This window comes from Pavona decussata, unplaced genomic scaffold, assembly GCF_977016875.1.
Source record: "Pavona decussata unplaced genomic scaffold, jaPavDecu1.1 SCAFFOLD_87, whole genome shotgun sequence".
In the NCBI taxonomy this organism is placed as follows: Eukaryota; Metazoa; Cnidaria; class Anthozoa; order Scleractinia; family Agariciidae; genus Pavona; species Pavona decussata.
The window spans coordinates 2,492,848-2,518,623 of NW_028145504.1; the positions used below are offsets into that span (position 1 = coordinate 2,492,848).

Sequence of the window (25,776 nt, forward strand, 5' to 3'; positions counted from 1 at the left end):
GGTTCCTCTGGTGCTTTTTGTTACACTGCACAAGGTGGCTCTAACTTCTAGCTGTGGATGAAATCTTGAAGTGTGACCTTTCAACTGAAGCTACTGAGTAGTACTTTCCTGTGCCTTCGGGCTGTTTATTACATCGGTGCTGTACAAGGTGGCTCTAAATTTTTAGTACACTCCGTCGATGAAATCCATAAATGTGACTATTGATATGAAAGCTAAATATTCCGGCCAACTTTCCTGTGCATGCTGTGGTGCTGTTATCAAAGCCACCAGCCAGTTTATAATCGAAGTCTAAGGAGCTTTAGATCATCTTCGATGATACTCTTAATGGTCTGTTTTTCTCTATTTTTTTTTAATTAGTAAAGAACATGGCAATATGTTAGCATTCTAATGATGAGCACGGGAAAGGTTAGACGAGTTCCTGTGACCCACTCCAGCCAATGACGCGGAACGTCTTCCTCCAGCCAAGATAAATTCAGAATACTTTGAGGCAGCTCCATAATGAGCTGACAATTTGACCAGTTAAGCTATCAGGACGCTGTAAAGGAAAGCATAGTTTGCTGACTTCATAAACTTCACTTGTAAACCAGGCTCCGACATTTTTGATTCAGGTAAGAAAACGCCGTTGTTTTCGGAAAACACATTTCATTCATTCTTAATTGAAAGATATTTAATTTATTAATTATTAAAATTTAAATAATTAGTATTGCCAACAGTATGAGTGCTAGTGCAATTATATACTAAGGAATTGCATGAGTTGCATATCATGAGTAGTGTTTATTGCTTTTATTTACACGGCTGAAACAAGTTTGCGAGTGTACATGCCATGCGTTGAAGCAGGAGTCAATGTTGAAAAAAAAGATTGTAAAACGCAATATTTTCAAAAGTTCCGGGATTGCAAAAAATCAAAATGGAAAAACTAAAAACGACGCCGACGTATAAGGACAGACGTGTAATTTAGCTGGAAAAACTTTAATTTTGAGTCTAATTTTGAAGAAAAAAAAGACCCAAATACGACTTGATTCCTTAACTGTTAGTGTCCACAACCCTTAAGTTTGTTTAATTTATCTAGATCGGGATTGCGAAGTTAAAAGTTGAGAGCGGCAGCCATAGAAGTTGTTCATTGAAGTTACAACTATGGCATATTGCAAGTAATAGATACTGAAAGCTGTTGGTTACTGTGAGTTAACTGACTTTTTGGTTGATCCGGGCCATTTGTAAACAGTTGCAGTCGAGCTGAACTGAATATAAACTTGAAACAACTTGCTGTTAAGAAGGAATATTAAAAAGATTTATATTTGTCTCGATTTTCGTTGCTTCTACTGAATTACCTGGGAAACAGTATAATTACTCGAGGCTATCACAGCCATTACAAGGATCAAATACGAACTGGGGACTACTCCGATCCTTTAATAGTGTATTGATAGACTGGAATTCCCTTCCAGAAGACATGAGATGTTTACGTTTCGTCTCAGACATTCGGATTTCGTCGTAAATAAAATCTATAGCTTTCTAAGGCAAAGTGCAAGATTTCGTAACACTGGAAAACTAATTCATTTCGTCTTCTTTGAGTTGTTCTCCTCGTTTTTCCTTTCTCGTAAGTATTCACTAGTTTGATTTAATCAAACTCTCTTAACACTTTCCTTTTTTATTTCAAACTTCCGCTGCTTTGAACTGTGTAAATGTCGCAAAAGGTCTTCCTGTTTTAAAGTGTTTTAATTTTATTGTCAGATGCAACCAATTTTTAACTGAGATATTCCCTCCAATATATAATCCCCCCTCGCCTAGAAGACAAGACCCTAAAAAGTCCTCCGGAACGACTATGCTGAGAAGTGATGTCGGATTCGGAATTTTAAGGTGCCTAAAGAGACTCCGTATAACTGAATTGCATTAAAAATTATACCCTAATCAGGAGAAACGCTTGTGAGTGAGCTTGATCTATTTCATTAATTTAATAAGACGACGTGTCTTTGTTCTGTCGCACTTTGTAATAATCATCGCACTTTGTAATACCTGTCGCACTTTGTAATAAAACTGTCGCACTTTGTAATACCTGTCACACTTTGTAATAACACTTGTCGCACTTTGTAATAAAATAGCTGTCACACTTTGTAATAACAAGTTGTCGCACTTTGTAATAAATTAAGCTGTCACACTTTGTAATAACAAATTGTCGCACTTTGTAATAAACCTTTAAATTACTTTTGAATAGGATGTTCTGTGGAAAATAAGTAAATTAACTGATCACCCAGGGCACAAATACGTTCTTCTTTGATATTTTACTTTGCATACTAAACTGAGGGTATGAAAAACAAACGCGTTCTCCTCCACGCTTCTCGCAATTGTTATTTGTCTTGACTAAGATGTATCTTGACAGAAACACTTTGTCACCACGAATAATGAATTTTAAAAATCGGTTTTGTTAAGCCGCTCCATTGCTAGGTACTAGTTTAATCAGTTGTAAATGATAGCTTAATTCAGGTATTAAGAAAAGTAGTTATCATGGGGTCTTTAAAAGATCTTAAATAAAGATCCGAATTTGAAATATACTGGCATCTCCTGAGGATGAAAATAAAAAAAAAAGGCTTGTTTCCGTGGGGTTTAAGAGAGGAAGAAAATGAAAAGCAACTTGCAGGGACATGCTGTATCAGTAAAAGAGCAGAGGGTACATTTTGCTGGTATTGAGAACAGCTGTACAAAATGATACGATCCGGAAACATAGGCTTTGGCTGGGAGTCTTCTAAGAAGGTATCGTTAACTATAATTGAATAGAATAATTGTAAAATAGTATCGTATTTTAATTAAAAATTTGCATAGCTTAACGTAAGCCAGAACATGTAACAGCAACCATAGCGTAATCAGTTGATGTGATATTAGTACTAGTGCATTGAATCAGAGCAATATCAAAATTGTTTTTTTTTCAACCTCGAATAAACAACAACGAACTATAACATGAAACGGAATTGACTAGTTGTTTTGAAAAACTTCATAAACAACTGAACAAGCAGGATATTTCTCTCTCCTCAGTTTAAGGAACTGTTTTTCCTTTCAAGTTGGGTGATTCTATTCTAGATTGGGTTGCTCACTAGTTTTATCTAAATTTTTTTTTTCATGTTCAATGTTTTCATGTTTCATTCCTGTGACTTCCCTCCCCCCCCCGCCCCCTCGTTCCCTCAAAAAAACTCATATACAGAAGTCTTTATCTCCTTTACAAACCCTTTGAATCAACCCTCTCGAGCATCTTTTCATTTTAACCAAGAGTTATCTCCCCTCTGTTCACATATTGTATTCCATCATTGCTAAGCAAGCTGTGTGATCTCCAAAATAACAATTGGGAGGAGAAAGCGTGAAGGAGAACGTGTTTCTTTTTCATACCCTCAGTTAAAGTAAAATATCAAAGAAGAACGTATTTGTGCCCTGGGTGATCAGTTAATTCACTTATTTTCCACAGAACATCCTATTCAAAAGTAATTTAAAGGCTTATTACAAAGTGCGACAATTTGTTATTACAAAGTGTGACAGCTTAATTTATTACAAAGTGCGACAACTTGTTATTACAAAGTGTGACAGCTATTTTATTACAAAGTGCGACAAGTGTTATTACAAAGTGTGACAGGTATTACAAAGTGCGACAGTTTTATTACAAAGTGCGACAGGTATTACAAAGTGCGACAGAACAGTCTTCCATAACAGCATAAGTTGATAACTACAAAGAAGCAACGGAAACAAACAAGACGCTTGAATACATTTATACCCAGGGGCTATAGACTGTGACGTGTAACTAAAAATATAATTTTGAAATTGTAGGGTTTGATGAGCTAGCTATCTACTTTCAAGGAAATCGTTAAGGTGAAATTAAGAACTGAGAAATATATTGCTTGAAATATAACAAAGAAAATAAGCTTGAGGCTAGATAAGCAGCCTTATATGAACAACGGATTAGAAACTTAATTTTGGCTAATCTGTGTATATCAACTCAATACAATGAGAAAAGATGTAAAACTTTTAATGATACTCACAACAGATGATATTAACAATATGGAACCGTGGAACTTAAAAAGTTTGAGATAAAAGTGGAAAAATAGACGACGTGTCTACCACAAGGAAGACAAACAACAATTAATGATACTCACAACAGATGATATTAACAATATGGAACCGTGGAACTTAAAAAGTTTGAGATAAAAGTGGAAAAATAGACGACGTGTCTACCACAAGGAAGACAAACAACATGCTTGCATACGCTTATACCCACGTGCTATAGACTGTGGCGTAACATATTAAAATATAATTTGTGGACTGGTTGTGGGATTGGATAAGCAAGCTGTATGGAAAGAGGGTCGTAAAAAATATCCAAGTGACAAAAATTACCTTCTTATGGCAATTTGTGACTGAGATATGGGCACTTTCAACTCCTGAATTTTCTACACAAATCTTTCAATTTTGCACTGATCAGAATTTGGCAAAATTAGAGGTTTTTTTTAGAGAGATTTCTATTGAGAAAAAAAAGAGCTAGACTTAAAAATGCTCAAATTCCAGCTGAAAATTGCAACAAGGAGCTAGCGTTTGGTAAGTGTACGTATTCTTAATGCTCTTTCGAAATACTTCATCAAATCCCATATTTAACCAGTTCAATTTTTGTGGCGTCATCACTTTTGTACGCGATGCAAAGTATCAACAATCCACATTGCAAAAAAGGCGTAACCAATCCAAAACTGAGTTCTTTCAAACTTCATTCACAGGCTTTAAAACATGGGAGCACCGAAATTGTGCTGTCGAAACACCGAAGCAGATTTGAAATCTGAAAGGCCGCTTCTCCAACGCTTTTCATGTGGAGCGGGTCACGTGATGAATGACATCACTCATCAGCTCCTCTTTTCATTTCGATTGGTCTTCTTCATGAAGGTACTTGGTCTCTCTGCAGCCATTACTGGCTGGCTGACGCTGTTGGGACTTATCACGGTCGGGGCATCAGCGCCACTGACCGCGTTCTTGGTAGATAAAATCAATATCCCATTGCTATCGCGAAAGCTTGGAAGGAGGAAGTCGTGGCACTTGATTGGAACTGTGATAGGAGTAATCGTCATACCGCTGTTTTTTACTCCATGTTTCCTGTGTCCCAGAGATGGTGGAGAGTGGCAGAAGATTATGTACATCGCGACGCTGAACGCAATTCTGTCATTTGCGGTCAGCTTAATGGAAATTGGACACCTTTCAATCATTGCTGTCATAGCAAAAGATCAAGGCGAAGCTGTTGAACTGAACGCATGGAGGTTTGTTACCGTTGTAATGTATATTTATTGTCAATTACTATATTGTTTGAAAAAGTCAGGTAAAAACAAAACAAATAAAAAATAAATAAAGTACGTACTATCTAACTCCCTCTTTCCAGCACTTCTGAGCACATTGACTCCCACAGAGACCCCCACTATAAAAGGGATGGACCCTCCCACCCTTGTAACACAGTCACCGCTTCGACCTCGACATATCAAGGAAGTAAGAAGTAAACGTTTTGGAATAGGTATTTCAAGAGATAAAGCCAAACATGTCTTGAAGAAATAACCTAAGCTGTTAAAAGAATGTTTTGGACAAAATATATTGCAATTGAGCAACAATAATAAATTAGCAAATCCCTAGCTTTATTCACGAGGAAAAAAAGAAAAAAAAAATTTTTTTTCTGTCAATATTCTATTGTATCTTGCCGCACGGACTCCGCGATGTTCACAGCTCAGTGTCTACAATGGAAAGACTAGCGGTTTGGCCAGTCCAAGGTTCCTTTTATAGTACGGGTCCGTGTTTAAGACAAATCATTAAATGTTCAAGCCCAAATGTAAGTAGCAATGCACGAAGCCAGCGCCCGGGCGATACCCGCTCAGCCAATTTGTGTCAATTTTCATCGCATGTCGTTCTTTCTGTTAAAGGTCCGCCTTTACGTTCTTGAGTGGCATTGTGACCTTTCTTGTGGCGTGGGCAATACTTGGACAAGACAGCAGCGATCATTTTTCATCAGAAACCTCGATGGATTTCACGGTAATGTATAGGCGCTACCTGGGAACTTAACCTAATTACTTTTAAACCCAAAGATTAATGATAATTCTTGTGTTTTATTTGAAGGTGATGCTTCTAATTTTGATGGGAATAAGTCTGGTATTTTCCCTGATTTTCCACTTTGGGACCAAAGAGCCTCTTGGTGAACTTGATGCAGGTGACGTGAAGGTAAGGTATACGTTGTGGTAGTTTCGATCCCATTTTTCTGTGCAAACTGTGACAAACAAACAAAAGCCACATAAAAAAAAAATCAAAGAAGCGGGTAGCATTCAATGATCACATATTATCGGAAACAGGCAGACACCAATTGATAGGGTTTATTCATTGAATATTACAAACCTGAGTGACAATTTTACGCCTTTGGTGTAAAAAGTCCTCGCGGAAAGCAGGAACATTTACTTAATTTCACGATTGTGATTATTTTTTTTTTATTATTAATATTTCGTTGTATTTGACTTCACCCCGTTTACTTCTCTTGTAGGGAAAATCTGCTCTCAGTCCGACCCATTCTCTTTTACAATCGATGACTTGCACAGGAACAGGTACGCTCTTAAATGCGTTAATTGAGCCATACCTTATCATTAACAAAAAAAAACAAAAAAAACATAGCTTCTCTCGGCCAGCCACTTTTCCAACGCATTTGCGAGTTTGATCAGCAAATGAAGTTGGACAATTTTTTACATTAACCTACAATAACTAATTAAAATGAATGAAAGACTCAAAAAAATGTAGTTCGATTACCTGCAATGCCTAGGTTGGTACTGAAGGATTTTAGATGAGTAGACATGCTCCTGTGAAAAAACGAAACAAACCGAAAATTATAAATTTTGGCTGAAGGCAATTAATTTAGAGCATAAAATTTCTATGTTTTCGTCTCTGTCAGTGGCATATCGGTCCCTGATCCAGCTAAAACAGAAGCAAACTTTGTATTTATTACGCAGAATGACAGGCCCAGTAAACTAAATTGTTCCTGTACGTTCGGTACTCCGTTCAAAAATCTTGTGATATTAAAAACGACGACCAGCTAGCTTAGGACTTGCAAACCTCACCAGGGCACCATGAAACTGCAAGAAACCCGTCAGTAAAGATGGCTCAAGACCAGACTAGATTAACTCTTGTAACTTCAAGTTAAGTTATAATTACTCTGATAAATGAAAAATGGTCAATAGAGCAATTTATGTTTTTCGTTCACATTCGCTTTGCAGCTGTGAAGGTTTGGAATAATCTAGAGGAAGGGGTTAAACACCTCCCCTGTGAAACTTTTAAAAACGAGGCCAATTGTCAATTGTCATGAGTTTTCACCTGGTACTGTTTATTTATTTATTTTTCTTACTAACTTAGCTACTTTCTTCTTTAATTAACTGCTTTTTCTACTTTTTCTCTTAAGCTTTAGTGCCAACCAACCTCATACTTGTAAATGCTACACATCTTTACTCAGCTCGATCAGCTTTTTAGTTATACTGAGTAAAATTTACGTATTTTTCTATTAAAATGTTGTAAATTAAGGCTTTAAATGTTTCCCTTAGTAATAAAGCTTACTTCTTCTTCGTTCCATGAAACAGAGTAAAATTTAATTCTAAAGTAAACTGGGTGAGTGGATATTTGACTGTGGGAGCAGCTTCGTAAAAGGCTTATTTTCTTCATTGTATGCACAACATGATTAAATGTCCTTGAAAACCTCTTTTTTCTGCCATACTGAACCAACGTTCAGTATGGCAGAAAAAGTTGTGCATTATCCGCCAGATTTATCATGTTTGAGAAGGCGGTCAGCGCGATCAGCGCGATCAACTGTAACGATGTCTGTTAAAGTAGGGCTCCTGGCACGTCATGCAGACTTTGAACCATTGTTCATCTTATCATGGGTTACTTTTAGTTATCGTTAATCGTTATTGATGAAGATTCAATAATTCTGTGTTCTATATTTTTTAGATATGCATTGTCAAAAGGAAAGAATACGGAACAGGTTCATCGATAGCGTTAAAGGTAACGGGAGAGCGGTCACCAAGGAAGAGGACCCTGCCAGGAAAAAGAGTTTTGCAGAATACTTTATTAACGCCCTGTTTACTCTAGATGAAGAGGAAGGGAATAAAAGCAATGAAGAATTTCCTGCTGTAACTACGGGTATGGAAGTAAATGTGCCTCCTTGCTTGGAAACACTAGCTCAGAATGATGACCAAATGTTGACGGAAGTCAAACAGCTTCCGCCTGAGCGAAAAATAAGCGTTCTTTGGAGTATTGTTTACGGACTGATAGGAGTTGAACATACCGCTACAAGTGAACAACCAAAAAATACGGATGATACGGAGATCTCTCGTGGAATAACAACACGTGCGCAAGTACCAAGCGGTGTTGAAAATAAAGGACTTGACTTTGATGAAGCAGAATTGAAACCATGTTATCCAGGTGAGATCAGAGACAGACACACAGAGACAAACTGTAAAGTCGTTTGCAGCAACCCTACCCCAGATCCTTTATCGTTAGCAATCAGCAAACCTTCCATTGCCTCTGGTGACCCTGAATCTGGTGTTTCAGTGCCAACTCAACCAAAGACAGCAAGAGCCTGGCTTAAGGATCCTCATCTTTACAAGGTAATAACACATTTTTTAATTAAATCGTCTGTTTTTTTTTTTAACTGAGGCTGAGTCCAAACTGAACATTATTACGTTTTGGTGGGAATTTGAACCTGGAAACTACTTCGTGAACCTTCAAGGAGTGTGCTTGGCTTTCATGGTAAGATTGGTATGAAAGCAACAAAGAGTTGCATTTGCCTCTCCCTGCTTCAGTAGATAATGGATTGATGACCTCAAAGTAACTGGAACGTTTAGTGAATTTTATTTTGCACTTTGTTTTTTCTTTACCTAGTTGGCAGTAATCTTTACGAGTACAATTATCGTGCAGAGTTCTTCCTACGGTTATCTGCCGTTGTTTCTGATTTACACCGTGCCGTTCGGAAAGGTATGTCCAAATGACATGTTTTATTTTTCCTTTGTATTTATTTTTTGTCAGAAATAACGAAGATTCTCCTTAGATTGTAATTGGCCTTTTAGGATTTGTTTATTTGCAAAGTTATACCTTAAAATAAAAGACGTTTCAGTCTACGGCTCCTGTACCACATTTTTGCGGCAACGATATTTTTAATTCAACTGTAGCATATCCATAACAGAACAGGTGTATGACAAAAAAATGTTCTTTAATTAAAAGGTCTTATATTAGTCTTTTAACATCCATCCATCCATCCATCCATCCACTAACGTATGGATGGATGGATTGTGATTCACATGTATGTATTGATGATAATGAAAGCTAAAAACAAACTTGACTGTATCATTTTACAGGAAGCCATTGCTTATCTTTCACTGATAATGTTAATCAGTGCAGCGGTATCCTCGGGAATCACAAAGAAACTTGTTGGGAAAATTGGAAGCAAGGTAACAATTTTAGAAACTGAGGAATATAAAATAATACTTACACTCTATGTCCGACCGAGATCTGTGTAGGGGTAGTGACGATACGTCACTACCCCCATCACGATATATTTGTTTTGCGTGGGCTCCGTCAAGTTTTTAATTACAGCTTTATAAATTAATGTAAACTGAATTAGGTGTTTGTTGCATGTAAGCGCTTGTCAATGCGTGACCCTTGTTTGACTTCTGATCATCTCTGTCCCTTTTTGTTTCTCTCAATACTGTGCCCAGAAGTACACATTCAAGGGTTTGGGCTTTGATATGTCGTATTTACGACTTCCTACCCAAAATTTATCTCACCGTCGATATATGTTACTTCAAAATTTTGGTTAGATGCTATTGACGGAGGATATCTTGAGTCCAAATTAAGAAAGGGGGTAACCGAGGATTCTCCAAAGCTTACTGGTAGCGGACAAATAAGGGCTCCCCTCCCCTTAAATTCTGCTGCAGTCGAAGAGTTAACCTTAAACGTTTATCTTCTATTTTTCAGTGGTGTTTCATCTCAGCTGCCTTTCTCGTGATGTGTGCTGGAGTCTGGTTTTACTTCATCACCCAGTCCAACAGCGTCATGACCTACCCCGCCGTTGTGCTACTGGGATTTGGATTTTCTTCCATGGTTGTTAATGCACTTAGCTTCGCAGCAGATCTTATTGGAGAAAACAAGGTGAGTTCCATAGCTCCTCCGTTCTCACAAAAACTTGTAGTAAAATGACAACGGCTATATTCTAGTTTTCCCACCAGAATGACATTGGTTCACTTGCGCGTACTCTTTCAATTGAAAAACTCATGATCGTACTCGTACTCGTACTCGTACTAGAATTTAAATCTGATCTCTATTAGAAGTTGACACCATTCAAATAGGCGTGCATAATTTATTATACGGAGTATACTTAAAGTGGGCGTGCTTGAACATATTGCTCAGCCTTATAGCTCCTTATGTTGAGAAAAAAAATATTTTACTTACATTAGGCTTTCCCGTTTAATGACTGTTATTATTGTCATGTTAGACATTTTCTGGCTTTCATTGTGTTTTGATTTCTCTCAGAGTACGTCTGGTGTCGTATTTGGCTTCATGAGCTTGATGTCATATCTAACTAATGGAGCACTGATCAGTACCATACAGAATTTGTTTCCTCAAGAAAGGTGAATCATTTAGTTGATATTAGTGGAATAATCTACGAAAAAGAAGAAAGTATGTTAATAAGAAGACTACACTTAGTTCAAAATACTTCGATGTTTTTGTACGTTAGCTCACTTGGGGGAGGGGGGCGGGGGCTATCTTGGTATTCGTATTTTTCTCTGTTACCGTTCCTGGTATCCTCCACTATATCTTACAGTGGTTGGGACTCTTCACTTTTTTTAGCGCAAAGATGAAATGTTTGTTTCTTGTCTCTGTCTTTCCCGTCCTTTCCCGTTTTCTAGTTTTAAATTTATTTGAAACGGGTTAAGAGGGGTCAAAAAATGGACGAACAATTTCTTGATTTTTGTTTGTTTGTTATTTTTCCAGTAATATTTTAGTATGTACAGACTGTATTTAAAACGATCTTCGAAACATAACAGCGATATTTGCCCTCGGGTTGTCGACCAAAAGAACACGACTTTGATTGTCAACCAAATCTGTGACCATAAACTTTCCTTTAGCTGCGCATCCTTAAATTATCGGCCATTACGTCAACTGCGTTCAATTCTTTATGATTAGATTTTGAAGCTATCTGTCCCAAAGGCTTTTGAACTGCATTTAGTTCAAATTTGGACACACCTCTTTACTTAGGAGGGATTCGTAAATCTGTCTTCTGGCCCCTGATACTAACAGTCAGCACGTTTCACTTAAAATCGATAAAATCATATTTTTTTCCTTACCACTGACAAACAGCTTGTGAACACATCTGGGTGGCAATGTTCTGTCTCTGGCTAAGAGTGAAAAGATTTGTTTACAAGATTCCTGGTAAAACTTGTATAACGTTGTCCACGTATTTACTTACGTTCTTTTCCGATCAAGAGCTGATTTTTTCCGTTTTTTTTCTTTGTAGTAACACATCTGAGGACTGCGAGGAGTGTGGTGAATATGTACGTCACGTGTTTTCACTAGTGCCAGGCTCTTTCGCTGCCCTAAGTTTGCTGATTGTTTTGCTTTTCCAAGCCTCGAAAACCACCTGCAAGCAACATGGTAAGGGTTACTTTTAACCCGAGAGGTTGGAAATAGTACACCTAGTTGTTGGTAAAATAATAATTATGGTAAACAATGAATACTTTGTTTAAATGAGATATCTGTCCTGATGCATCTCTTATACTAGGATGACAGGGACACGTTCAAATTAAATAATTGTAACGAAGTGACTTTTAACTCATTAACTATCTTTCTTTAATCACACTTCATAACGAAGAAGCCACCAGGGGTAGCATGTGGAGTAGGGCGGCACTGGATGTTTCCATTTATTCTGGGGAAAAACATGTTTTTGATTTGACCTTACCTGTTTTAAAAAATCCAACTACAAACATTAATCCAACTTTGAAAACACCGTTACATAATAGTGTCCAAATCTCTAAATGAGTTGCAACTGAGCGAACTTAATCTCTAAATCTTTTATTACGAAGAAAAAAAGAATTCAGACAAAATTGATACAAAATAAAAATGTGTTTGCTTGTTTTTAGGTAATCGTCTTCATCTTTCAATAATTTTAACTGTTTGACCGAATTTAACATTGATCTCATTCAAGGAAATTCTCCTCATTAACAAAAGTCTCTTTGTTTAAGTACCATAGAGTCTTAAACCTTATCCAGTCCCTTTGTGAGCTGTCCTCTATGTATCGTGATCCATTTTTTAAATATAATTTCAGGTCCTGCATTAAACGTGAGTGTGAAGACTGAAGAAGTCACACACACCCGCTTTTAAACGGCTTGGGAAAGAAAATTGTCTTAAAATTTTATTGGAGACATGATCCAAACACTGAACTCGCTTAGCCAGCGCTTAGCTTTTCTTGCCCCTGTGTAAGCTGTTTTTTCTAACCGAAATATTTGGCAGTCTTATTTCAAATACATGTTCGAACAACCTTGCACCTTTCATGTTATTTTATTTAGTCCATTTTAGACCTGATCTGGACGAAGATCCAGGGAAAAATTGCTCCTCTTTGACCTGTTTGTACAAGTGGTCTTTGCCACGTTCCCAGACCACGGTGAAGACCGCTTTCCTGCTGATCGTAAAATTGATCGTAAATTTGTGGTACGGAGAATTATTAACCTAGCCGACAACAAGTCACTTGTTTCCAATAGTATTGGAGATTTTTGTTAATTCAAAGCGACGAAGGTCAACCGCTGTTCAGAAATTGAGGCCGCTCAAAGGAAGAATACTTGAAGAAACTGAATTTTTACGTGTACAATGATTTCCAGCTTTAGGTGCATAAACTTAGATCATCCAGGGTTCTATCTTGATTTATTGTTTCAAATACCGGGTTGTAAGTCAAATCCCAACTTAGAGATGAACGTATTTGGCGCATGCCACGTAAAAAAGAACTTTTAAAACAAGAAACTCAGGTTTATTGATGGATAGGGCTAAGAGAATGGAGAGCGGAGCGGAGCGAGCCGAGAGCGGAACCCAATTTTTCTCTCAGCCCTATATCCCACTTGGGAGCCTGTTTACAGGCTAACGGTATCCATGCATGAATTACTCCGCTAATTTAAGGGCTTCAAAACGGCTGTTGGTTTTTGAGAGGTTTATTTATAGGTAGCCGCAGGCTTTCACACATAACTACAAGCACTCGAGCGAGTCCAACGAAACCTACTTACTTTTAATTTCTTTGTGTTCTTCACTTGTCTGCTTTGGTAGGCATTTTCTTTTCTTGGTCAGTATGGTTATTGGAGTCCCTTTATTATTTATGGGCCATTTCCGAGTAACTTTGGACTTCACTATGAAAGCGAGTCTTCCCGCATAGCTTTTATTATGAAAATTAATTTTCATCAATATGCCAACAAGACCAGTTTTCACATTAGAAGCTTTGCATTTAGCCTCCCTTTCGTAATGAGGTTCAAAGCAATTCGGAAATGGCCTATTATCCTATTTTGGTATCTAAGAAATAGTCCCGCAGAAGCAAATTATTGTACCGTGGATCAGTTTACAATTATTTATAAAGATTATTAAACGGAAAAGCATTGAAACCAATGAGGTACACTTCTTGAATCTTGCAGAAAAATCAATAGCCAATCATGAATCATCGATAAAATAACCTCTTTGAATGTAACACCTACGCGCTGCGCTCGTTTCAGATCCCGGGTTGAATGTAGTGTAATTTTTCTTCAGTCAAATAAAACTATTTTTATATTACAGACACGCGTTATTGCTTTGCTTTTATTAACGATGTCATGAATCAATACTTCCTGCGACGCGCGTACGTGATGTTACTGAGGTGTAAAAACCTCTTCCTGTAAGTCCTAAGTCAGGGTCTTTCAAAGTCTGATTGTAAAACAAAAGCTAAGAAGAATGTGTAATTTCCTCTGGTGCTCTTTGTTACACTATACAAGAAGGCTCTCACTTTTAAATCTGTGGATGAAATGTTCAACTGTGACCATTTAAGTGAAGCTACTGAGCGGTACTCTGGCAGCTGTGCCTGTGGGCTGTTTTTTATGATGTGCAAGGTTTCCCTAGATTTATAGTCCGTGGACAAAATCCATGTGTGACCATTCTTATGAAAGCTACTCTACAGTGCCTTCCTGTGCTTCCTGTGCCTTCCTTTCTGCTGTACAGGGTTGCTCTAAGGCTTGTGGATGAAATCGTAAAGTGTTACCGTCAAATCGGTATATGCCTACGAGCATGGCTCATCCTCGGTGCTAAAATGTGTCAAACTCACAGGTGACGAGAAATAAAGCGCACAGTTTAACAGTAGTGTGCGAGGCGACAAAAGGTAGAAAACAAAGCAAGCATGACACATGTCTTTAAACCGATTACTGTTGTACCAGGCTCATTCAAAGCGCTCATTTAAAATGAAAGCTATTTGGCAGCACTGTTATTATCTTCCCGTCTGGTTTTTTACTTGTGCCGCTGGAGGCTACAAGTCTAGAAATGGCCGACATTCGAATTCTTTCTGTTACGAATTTCCTGAGGTACCTCAAGCTTTACGAGCCTTTGTAAATAATCTTTGTATGTAGATGTACGACACAAGAAAAGTGCTAGCTTTACATTCTTGCTTTTTCTAAATAATCAATCTGGCAATATTGTAGTCCAGTCTTAACATTCTTGTTGAACGCGGAAAAAGTTGGGCGAGTTCCTGTCACCGAGCCTATGACGCAAAACAATAAAGTGGAACGTCTTCCTCTTACCAAGACAAATTCAGAATATTTTAAATAAGCTGGCAATTTGAGAAGTCAAATTCAGACGCTGTAAAAGTAAGCATAGTTTCCCGACTTCACAAACTTCACACGAAAAACAAGCCTAGGCTCGGACTTTTTCAGGTAAGATAACGCTGTTGTTTTGGGAAAAGCTACTTAATTCACCCTTATTCTTTAAGTTATTTATTTAACTATTAATTAGTATTGCCGACTGTATGAGTGGGAGTGCATTTGTAGAAGGAATGGCACCAAGGGTGATATTTGAAAATTCTATCAAAATTGTGCAAGCCTTATAGGGGCATGCAATTTGAAAAAAAATTCAAATATCGTGAGTAGCATCCAGTTGTTTTATCCATTCCCCGCTGATATATGTTTGCTGAGTGGACGTTTTCTTAATGCTTTTTTCGAAATAGTCCATTAAATCCCAGAAAACAATTTTTATGACGTAATCACTTTTGTACGCAAAGCATTAACAATCCACATTGCAAAAGCGGTGTATACATTTTTCGTGATCAAATCCAAAACTGAGTTCTTGCAAAACTTCATTCACAGGATTGAAAACATGGGAGCATCAAAATTATGCTGTCGAAACACCGAAGCAGATTTGGATTCTGGAAGGCCGCTTCTCCAACGCTTTTCATGTGGAGTGGGTCACGTGATGAATGACATCACCCATCAGCTCCGCTATTCGTTTCGATTAGTCTTCTTCATGAAGATACTTGGCCTCTCTGCCGCCAATGCAGGCTGGTTAATGCTGTTCGGACTGATCACGGTCGCGGTATCATCACCATTGGCAGCGTACTTGATAGATAAAATCAACGTCCCATTGCTATCGCGAAAACTTGGAAGAAGGAAGTCGTGGCATTTGATTGGAACTGTGATAGCAGTAATCGTCATACCACTGTATTTTAGCCCGTGTTTACTTTGTCCAAGTGATGGCGGAGAGTGGCAAAAGATGATATACATCGCAACGTTGAGCATATTTTTGTCATTTTCGTTCAGCTTAGTGGAAATTGGACACCTGTCAATCATTGCTGTCATTGCAAAAGATCAAGCCGAAGCTGTTGAACTGAACGCATGGAGGTTTGTTACCGTTGTAAATATATCTTTGTTGTCAATTAGTATATGTTAAAAAGTCATGCGAAAACAAATAAAATATAAGCAAACAAGTCATTATGCCCATGTGATAATCCGTTGAATTCACCTGCCTCATTCGAGCCCTTTTGAAAACACATTTTTAGCAAATTGTCTCCATTTTGCGTGGTCTTGAGACTAATCATTAAATGTTCAAGCCCCAAATGTAAGTAACAATGATTTGGTGATACAAATATGTGTCAATTTGTACCGAGTGTCGTTCTTTCCGTTAAAGGTCCGCCTTTACGTTCTTGAGTGGAATTGTGACCTTTCTTGTGGCGTGGGCAATACTTGGACAAGACAGCAGCGATCATTTTTCATCAGAAACGTCGAAAGATTTCACGGTAATGTATAGATGCTACATGCGGAATTAACTTTATTACCTATAAACTCAAAGATTAATGATAATTCTTCTGCTTTATTTTGCAGGTGATGATTCTAGTTTTGGTGGGGATAGGTCTGGTATTTTCCCTGATTTTTCACATAGGGACCAAAGAGCCTCCTGGAGAACTTGGCAAGAGAACATCAACCACCACTAATACAGAGGAGGTCAAGGTAAGAAAAAAATTATGGTAGTTTGCTATGCAAACTGTAACAACGAAACAAACGCCGAAGTAAACAAGAAAAATAAGCACAAGAAAACCGAGGAAGGCGGTAACATAAAAATGATCATATATTATTGGAAACAGACAGACACCAGTTGATAGCGTTTATGCATTGGATGTTATAATACACCTGAGTGACAATTCTCGGTTTTCACTGTCACGCCATTGAAAAAAAATATCGAAACCATTCCATGAATGAAGTCAAGAAATTGACATGGTATAGAGGATAAATAAATAAGGCATCTGTCCAAGTGTCAGGTCTGTGCGGCATTCCGTACTCGAGTTATTTGACAAAATGTTCCACATCAATTTATAGAGCTTAGTATGGAGACGCCATGTTTGTGTCCCTCTGAGGGGCACAAACATGGCGGCCGGAAATACGAAAAAACATCTGGACTTCACTTTTGCCAGAAAAGAGGTTTTTTTGTTCTTGTGAATTTTCAAATGTTTAGATTAATATTTCTCCTCAAACTTAAATTGTTTAGAATGCTGAAAATCACCCGAAGAGTCATTTTTAAAATACGGAAAAGCTCTGTCACGGCCGTCCTCCTTATGTCACGCACGATGGAAACTCGAAAATTGAAACTGTTCTATTTTCAAAAGGAAGCACGACATCGAGCTAAGAAATTGTGAACAGACATATTTTTAGGTAATCTTTCCTTGAATGAAGGTAAAAATTTTGTAGGCCTCCCAGTTTTGAATTCTAGACTTTGGTGACGTCACGTGAAAACCGAGAATATTACGCCTTTGGTGCAAAAAGAACTCACGGAAGGCATGAAAATTAAAGAAATAAATCTAGAGGAACGAAGATAAATTTCTTTCCAAATATTTCACTTTTATTTTTTTTTAAGTTTCTACTTTATATTATAACGTACTGTTTCGACTTCATTGTGTTTACCTCTCTTGCAGAGAAAACCTTCTTTTATTCCAACCCATTCTCTTCTACAATCATTGAGTTGCATAGGAACAGGTACGCTCTTAAATCCGTTAGCTTAATAAGTACAAAATAGAGCCATACCTTATCATTAACAACGAACATGACCTATCTCTAGCCACTTTTCCTGTGCATTTCCGAGTTTGATCAGCAAGTGACATTTGACAAACTTTTTTACATCCACCTGCAATAGGTAAGATGGACAAAAAGCTCAACAAATTGTAGCTCGATTACCTGCAGTTTCTCATAGGTCGGTAGTAATGGATGTTAGAGGAGAGGACGTGCTACCAAGAAAACTAAGACAAACAAAGTTATAAATTTTGGATGTAAGGCAATGATTAGAATTTAGAGACAAATAATATATTTTTTTATGTTTTCGCCTCTGCCAGTGGAATATGGGTTCCTTGATCTGTGCATGCCCACAAAAGAGGCAAAATTTGCATTTGTTACGTAAAATGACAGACCTAGTGAGCCCAGTTGCTCCTGTACGTTCTCTACTCCGTTCAAAAATCTTGTAATATTTAAAATAACGGGGCGGTTTGCAAGTCCGTGGTCCAGCCACATTGTGGCTGGTTCGGACGCTATGAGACATGTAGAGTAAAGATGTTCAAGACCAAACTTAGATTAACTCTTGTAATCTCTAGTTACGTTTAATAATTCTGTTAAAAGAAAATCAGTCAATTTGGCAAGCAGAGCCATTTATTTTACTCGATTCATGAAAAGAGCAATATTCAACCGTAAAGCTATGAAGTGAACTTACTGGTGGCTTTTGGCTGTGGAAGCGAATTGCATTCCCTTATTTTCTCAGTTTTCAATTTTTTTTCTCTTCTTCATTGTTTGTGCAGCATGATTAAATGTCCCTGAAAACTTTATTCTTCCTGCTATATTGAACGCTAGAGAAAACAGAATGGATATATATGTATTCCTAATTTTGGTTAAAAATTCAAACAGCAATCCAAGATGATTTAGTATAGTCGTAGGATCATTCATTAAACGATTCAATGAAAAATAGCAGTAGCTTTGATACTGAGTGCCGGTTATCCAGTTGGGATAAAGGTGTCTTCTGTAGGACTAGAAAGGTCTGGAACTGTTATTCCAAAGGCAAACGGAAAGAGTCGCATTTACGAGAATATTTTGTTTAACGCTAAAACAAAAGTCTTTTTACATATATTATCAACGGCCAGTGCACGCTCAATGTGCTAACCAGGTCAACGGTCACATAATGTAATAGCAAAACTTTTAGAAGAAGTGACTCAATATTTGCGCGAGACTATTTACTTATTATTTACTATCAGTTACTTACATGCGTGTGATTTTCGACAGCTCTTGACATTTGAATTTGACAATGGCGTCGCGAGGACTTATAACCGTTGTTCCTCTTTATTATCACTTATTTTCAGTTATCGTCAATCGAGTGATATTTTTGTCTTCTTGATTTTTCAGATGTACATTGTCCAAAGGAAAGAATGCGGAACAGGTTTATCGATAGCGTTAAGGGTAACGGAAGAGCGGTCACCAGGGAAGAGGACCCTGCGAGGAAAAAGAGTTTTGCAGAATACTTTATTAACGCCCTGTTTACTCTAGATGAAGAGGAAAGGAATAAAACCAACGGAGAACTTCCTTCTGTAACCAAGGGTATGGAAGTAAAGGTGCCTCCTTGCTTCGAAACACCAGCTCAGAATGATGACCAAATGTTGACGGAAGTCAAGCAACTACCACCTGAGCGAAAAATAAGCGTTCTTTGGAGTATTGTTTACGGATTAATAGGAGCTGAAGATACCGCTACAAATGAACAACCAATAAATACGGACCATGCGGGGACCTGTGGTGGAATAACAACACGTGCCCAAGTACCAAGCGGTGTTGAAAATAAAGGACTTGACTTTGATGAAGCAGAATTAAAACCATGTTATCCAGATCAGATCAGAGACAGACACACAGAGATAAACAGAAAAGTGGTTTCCAGCAACCTCACGCAAGATTCACATAACAGTAATTGTGGTCCACCTTCATCCTTAGGAATCGAGATCAACAGCAAACCTTCCATTGGCTCTGGTGACCCTGAATCTGGTGTTTCAGTGCCAACAGAACCAAAGACAGCAAGAGCCTGGCTTAAGGAGCCTCATCTTTACAAGGTAAATAACACTGATATTTATGAAAACGTTTAATATTTTTGACTAAGCTTGAAAATTCTCACTTTTGTGGGGAAAAGTCACCTTGAAATTACTTTGTGAACGTCCAAGGGCGTGCTTAACTTTTAAGGTAAGTGGACACGACTTAAAACTGGAGGACCTACAGAGCAGTGCAGTCTATAGTCCATTATAATGTTCCTGTGTGCGGCATGTTGCGCTTAATTGGATCGTGTAACTAAATCTACTTACATCAAACTGACACTTTTCAAAGTAGGTAGACACAGAAAAGACGTAAGTAGCTTGTTCCAAGCGTTCAGAAAGTGGGTGGCGGTGCGAAGAAAATTGCGATGCGAACGAATGATATTAAAGGCGAGGAAACTGGGAAGAGGCTCGCACTCTTTGCAACTTACTTCGAGCCGCTTTGCGGGTGTAGACTGGAACAGGCTAAGACATTCGTAAATCGCCGCCTAGACATGGTCTTCAATGATGTTCTCAGTAAAATGTTTGGCCAATCTCAGCCTCAAAGAAGATTGGTATGACTGAAGCATCAAACTAAGAGAGTTGCCATCTCTCTCAGTAGATTATTGTATTGGTGACCTCCGAGACGTATCTTAAGCCTAAAGTTAAGCGAATTTGTTTTGTTTTTTCTTGATATAGGTGGCAGTAATCTTCTCGTGTACAATGATCGTGCAGAGTTCTTCATACGTCTACCTGCCGTTGTTTCTTATTTACACTGTGCCTTTTGGAAAAGTATGTACAAGTTGCACTTTTTTTTTATTTTAACTTTTTTGACAGAAATAACGAAGAATGATTCTGTGTAGGTTGTAATTGGCCTTTTCAGGGTCTGTTTATTTATAGATATTTTAAGATCTATTTCTTCTAAAAAAGGAATCGAAGTGTGGTAAATAAAAGCAGGGACATTTTCGTGTACGGCTCGTGTAGCATTTTTTTTTTGCCGTTAAAATATTTTTAATTCAGCTATAGCAAAATAATAAAAATATATTCATTATTAAAATATTATTTTGTTAGTCTTGCAAACATCCTTTCAACCATCTACGGTTGGATGGGTGATCGACATGTATATATTGATTCACTGTCTCGTTTTACAGGAAGCCATTGCTTATCTTTCACTTATAATGTTAATCAGTGCTGCGGTATCCTCGGGAATCACAAAGAAACTTGTTGGGAAAATTGGAGGCAAGGTAACAATTTAAGACCGACTGAGAAAATAAAAATAAAACTTTTACTCCATTACCCTTACTCGCTTGAAAGTAGAAACTTATTATCTGTTATTCCCGGTACCTTTAAACCGAAGAACTGCACATTATATCATAAATCGTTAGTCGTGTGTTTTAGGTAGCTTAGCTGACTTTCCAGAGGTCCGACATCTGTTTAGGGATTGTGTGGACAAAAAAGGCTGAACTATATGCTTCATGTAGGTTACTTTAAGTTTATAATTACAGTTTTGTGTATCTGAATATAAATTAAAAAGGTCTTTGTCGCTTGTAGATGCACACAAACGGCCATGAATGTTGCAAGTAACATACCTGGACCTTGAATATTTTGACTTTTAATCATCTCCGCCCTTTTTTTGTTTCTCTCAATACTATGCTAAGCGGAGCATCAGTCAGGGTATGGGCATACGCTGTATTAACGAATTCCTAACCAAAATATATCTCACCATCGATACAAGTTACGAAAAAATTCTGTCTAACATGGTTTTCACAAGGGATATCTTTTGCCGATCTTAAGACGGGAGGTAACCGAGGATTCTCCAAAGCTTACTGGTAGAGGAAAAATAAGGGCTCCCCTCCCTTTAAATTCTGCTACAGTCGACTTAGAATTAACCTTAAAATGTTTTATTCTATTTTTCAGTGGTGTTTCATCTCAGCTTCCTTTCTCGTGATCTGGGCTGGAGTCTGGTTTTATTTCATCACCCAGTCCAACAGCGTCATGACCTACCCCGCCATTGTATTACTGGGATTTGGATTTTCATCCATGGTTGTTAATGCACTTAGCTTCGCAGCAGATCTTATTGGAGAAAACAAGGTGAGTTCCCTAGCTCTCGCTCCGTCAGTTGTCAGCTGTGGTTTTTGGTACATGGGCGAAAACACTCCATCATTGAACGCTTTATTAACTTTTGGTTGTCGTGTTAAAACTTTGTACTTTCCTTATTTCATAGAGCACACAGCTCTGATGCTGTAACATAACTACGCTTCACTCGATTTAATAAGTCTTAAACGACAGTCAAACGAACTTAGATATTGGAGACCTTAAGACTTCAGTGCGAGTACGACTACAAACACTAGATTTGACGTAAAGGTTTTAGCCTTGTACTATCCCAGGAAGCTTCATTTTACTCTTTGTGAGTGACGAACATGCCGCAGTTGTTTTGACTGATGATAGCTAAGCCCTTTCGTGATTCCAAAAAGACGAGATCACCAACGTTACAAACACGTTTTTGGTTACTACGCCGTTCTCACAATCGTATAAAAATACGTAACAAAATGACAACGGCTATCTCGTTTTTCTACCAGAGGGACACTGGTTCACGCGTTTAGGCTCTTTATTACCTTAAAAAAAAAAAAAAAAAAAAAAAAAAAACCGTATTCGTACAAGCACTCGGACTAGAATCTAAAGTCCTCTATTGAAGAAGTCGACACCATTCAAAAAGGCATACTTAATTTACATTACGGATAATTTATAAAACGGATGTGCACGAACACCTATTAGATAGCATGTTAGTTCTTTATGTTGGAAAAATATTTTTACTTAGATTTTTTCCCCATTTTGTAATTATTTTTTATATTAGCCATTTCCTGGCTTACATTGTGTTTTGGTTTCTTTCAGAGTACATCTGGTGTCGTTTTTGGCTTCATGAGCTTGATGTCATATCTAACTAATGGAGCACTTATCAGTACCATACAGAATTTGTTTCCTCAAGGAAGGTGATAACACATTTTTAGTCTGTCAGTTAATATAAGAAAAAGGTAAAAGTATGTTAATGAGAAGACTGCACTTACTATTTGTCACTTGGCTGTTATTTTTTTTACGTTAGCTCATTCTACACAAGAAAGGTTTTAGCAATCACTAAATACTAAACTTGGGAGCGGGGGTGGCTATCTTGCTTTTCCGGCTCTTCGTATTCTTCACTTTATCATACAATGATTGGGACTCTTCACGTTTTTCTCTATCTTCTCCGTCCCTTCCCGTTTTCTAGTTTTAAATTTAGTTGGAACGTTGGAGTGAGAAGATCTGGGTAAGAAATTCCTGGTAAAACTTGTATAGCTTTATACCAGATTGATTTCACGTTCTCTTCCAACCAAGAGCTGATTTTTTTTTTCATTTTTTCTTTGTAGTAACACATCTGAGGAATGCGAGGAGTGTGGTGAATATGTTCGTCACGTGCTGTCACTCGTGCCAAGCTCTTTCGCTGCTCTAAGCTTGTTGATTGTTTTGCTTTTCCAAGCCTCGAAAACTACCTGCAAGCAACATGGTAAGGTTTACTTTTATCGCGAAGGGCCGGAAATAGATCTAGTCGTGGTGGTTAAAGTAATAATTACGGTAAACAATGAACGAGGACGTACTTAAATACTTTGTTTAAATCAGATATCCGTCCTAATGCATCTTTTATACTGGAATGACAGGGACACGTTCAAATTAAATAATTGTAATCAAGTGACGTTAAAATCAAACATTATGGAACCATAATGTTATTTATGTCGCGACATGATGCCCACGTGATAATCATCGGTGCTTGGTACCAAGATTGCGTAAAGTCTAACCAATGAGGTGTTAGGGCGGTTCCGACTAGGTTTATAGTCGAGATCTTTGTCAAAAGCGTCCTTCCTTTTCTTGCCATCAGAGCGTTAATATCTGGACGGTGCCTACTTTTGTTACTGCGCATACGCTCTGCGCTTCTCGAGATACTAGGGTTTCCTGTGGGTGTCTACTAATACAAGGATATTTTTTGCGCGGTTTAAAACGATGCGGAGAAAATAGAACTTAGCAAGTGCTTTTGGTACCCAAGAAGGAAATTGGGGGTAACCATGCATTTTTCAGAGATAATAAAGCTTCAGTTTGAAAAAAAAAAACCATGCATTGCTTTGTATCATGATCAGTTACTGCTTTTTAAAATAATTGTTGCTTAATTATCTCTAAAAAAAAACGCGCGGTTACCCCCAATTTTGTTTTTGAATTCAAATTGCCCTTGCTAAGATATGCTTTTCCCGCATAGTCATAAAGCGCGCAAAAATACTTCGGTTTTTTAATAGTCCTTAAATCACATTTCATAACGAAGAAGTCACAGGAGGTAGGATGTGGAGTAAGGCGGCACTGCATGTTTCCATTTATTCAGTGGATAAAATTGGCTTTTTTGATCTTATCTGATAAAATCCAGCTACAAACATTAATAATCCAACTTTGACTTGAAAATACATAAGGGAGGATCCAAATTTTTAAATGGCGCTTGTATAGGACCCTTAAACTCTGAATTTTTAAATCAGTAAGAAAAAAAAAGTTCAGAGAAAAATTGATTAAAATAAAAATGTGTTTGTAGGTAATCGTCTTATTCTTTCAATAACAAAGTTCTTTTTGGAATGTTATTTTGGGCTAAGTTGGGCTTTCCTCGTTGTTAAGAGGTTCAAAACACTAGTCTCATGCAAGGAAATTCTTCCCATTAGCAAAAATTTGTTTGGTTTAGTACCAAATAGTCTTAAACAGGATTTTCCCTTTTTGTTTTGTTCTCTATATATTGCGATCCATATTTTTTAAATTTTAATTACAGGTCTTGAAACAAACATCAGCGTGAAGACTGAGGAAGTCACAGACACACACTTTTAAACGACTTGGGAAAGAAAACGGTTGACTTGATTTTATTGGAGTCATAAACTAACCACTGAAGTCGCTTGATCGTTTTAATCAGCTAGTATTATTAAAATAGTAGCTGTTCGATCAGCCTTGAATTTTCAAGTTGTTTTACCTAGCCCATTTCTGACCTGATCTAGACGAAGATCCGGCTACAAATTGCTCCTGTTTGACCTGTTTGTACAAGTAGTTCTTGCCACGTTCACAGAACACGGTCAAAACCACTTTTTCTGCTGATCGTGAAAATTAATTTTGGGGTCAAATTAAGTTGTGAATTTTGGAGAACGTCGAGTGTTGGAAAATATATTGAAAGCAGTTCAATTGTCCGTTCAAAGGAAGAATATTTGAAGAAGCTAAAATTTTTGTTTTTGTACTGTTTATCACGCGAATTGAGAAACTTTTGTTTTTATAATCAGTATGAACGTGGTAGTATATTTCTCCATGCGAGGCAAAGTAACGTACCATTAAGAGCTATTTACAGGCCAATTTCTGATTAGTCTGATTATTGTGTTGAAAATAGACATAGTAGACTGTATTTCCGTATCACCATCTACAGTTCAATAAAAATGTTTTTTGATGTACATAATTTTCTGTAAGTCTTAGAGGGGGTAGATGCGTATGAAGAAACTCTGTCCAAATGAGATGCCTTTTTTTCACTCTCGTCAATGGACCCATTGAGCATAGGCTTGCAAAGCGTCCAGAACCGAAATATTATTTCTCACGTGGTTTCTTTGCATCAAATCGGATTAAATACGCGGCATATAAATTGCATTTAACAAAGGGTTGCGTTGTGGTGGACCATGGTCCTGTGTCGGGCTGTGTTTATCACGGGTGTTGATTTCCCGTGTACTTACGGTCACGTGCTTCGCCTGCTGTTCCAGACCCCGCGCTATCCCAGAGACATAGGCAGGGCGCTTGTCCGTTCTCGCTGACAAAAAAGCTGTAAAAAAGCCCGATACCCTTTGGCCTGTGAAATCATGAAAAAAATCCCAGCTTATACTCTGCCATTTTCGGGCCGTTAGAGAAGGAGAGATGGGGGATATGGATTGGCGAATGAGCGACTACTGTACTGTTGTTTAGTGTATCCAGTGATAGCTAATGACACGTTCTGAACTTAGCCTCAAGTCTGAATCTGATTTGCTAAAACAGGTCGACCTTTGTTTGAACGCTTCAGGATCTGAATGATCGACCGATACTGAGAAATGAAATAAGCAGGAAAGATAAAAAGTTGTTTATTCGTCACAGACCGGAACAGGCTTGAACGAGTTGTTTTTGAT

General features: G+C 37.8%; 2 protein-coding genes across 2 annotated transcripts; both read left to right on the forward strand.

Annotated features, from left to right (window-relative positions):
* The first annotated feature begins 513 nt into the window (after nt 1–513).
* Nucleotides 514–12,629, forward strand: LOC146474762 (major facilitator superfamily domain-containing protein 12-like). The gene is made up of 12 exons (XM_085116850.1): nt 514–608; nt 4,740–5,270; nt 5,919–6,027; nt 6,112–6,213; nt 6,527–6,587; nt 7,975–8,633; nt 8,908–9,000; nt 9,381–9,473; nt 10,000–10,173; nt 10,555–10,652; nt 11,540–11,676; nt 12,347–12,629. The coding sequence occupies exons 2-12, from the start codon at nt 4,750–4,752 to the stop codon at nt 12,400–12,402; spliced, it is 2,103 nt and encodes a 700-aa protein (XP_084972976.1). The 5' UTR covers nt 514–608; nt 4,740–4,749; the 3' UTR covers nt 12,403–12,629.
* Nucleotides 12,630–15,383: 2,754 nt separating this feature from the next.
* LOC146474763 (uncharacterized) lies at nt 15,384–25,079 on the forward strand. The gene is made up of 11 exons (XM_085116510.1): nt 15,384–15,911; nt 16,198–16,306; nt 16,392–16,517; nt 17,477–17,537; nt 18,945–19,636; nt 20,291–20,383; nt 20,743–20,835; nt 21,509–21,682; nt 22,484–22,581; nt 22,993–23,129; nt 24,420–25,079. The coding sequence occupies exons 1-11, from the start codon at nt 15,391–15,393 to the stop codon at nt 24,473–24,475; spliced, it is 2,160 nt and encodes a 719-aa protein (XP_084972636.1). The 5' UTR covers nt 15,384–15,390; the 3' UTR covers nt 24,476–25,079.
* The last annotated feature ends 697 nt before the right edge of the window (nt 25,080–25,776 follow it).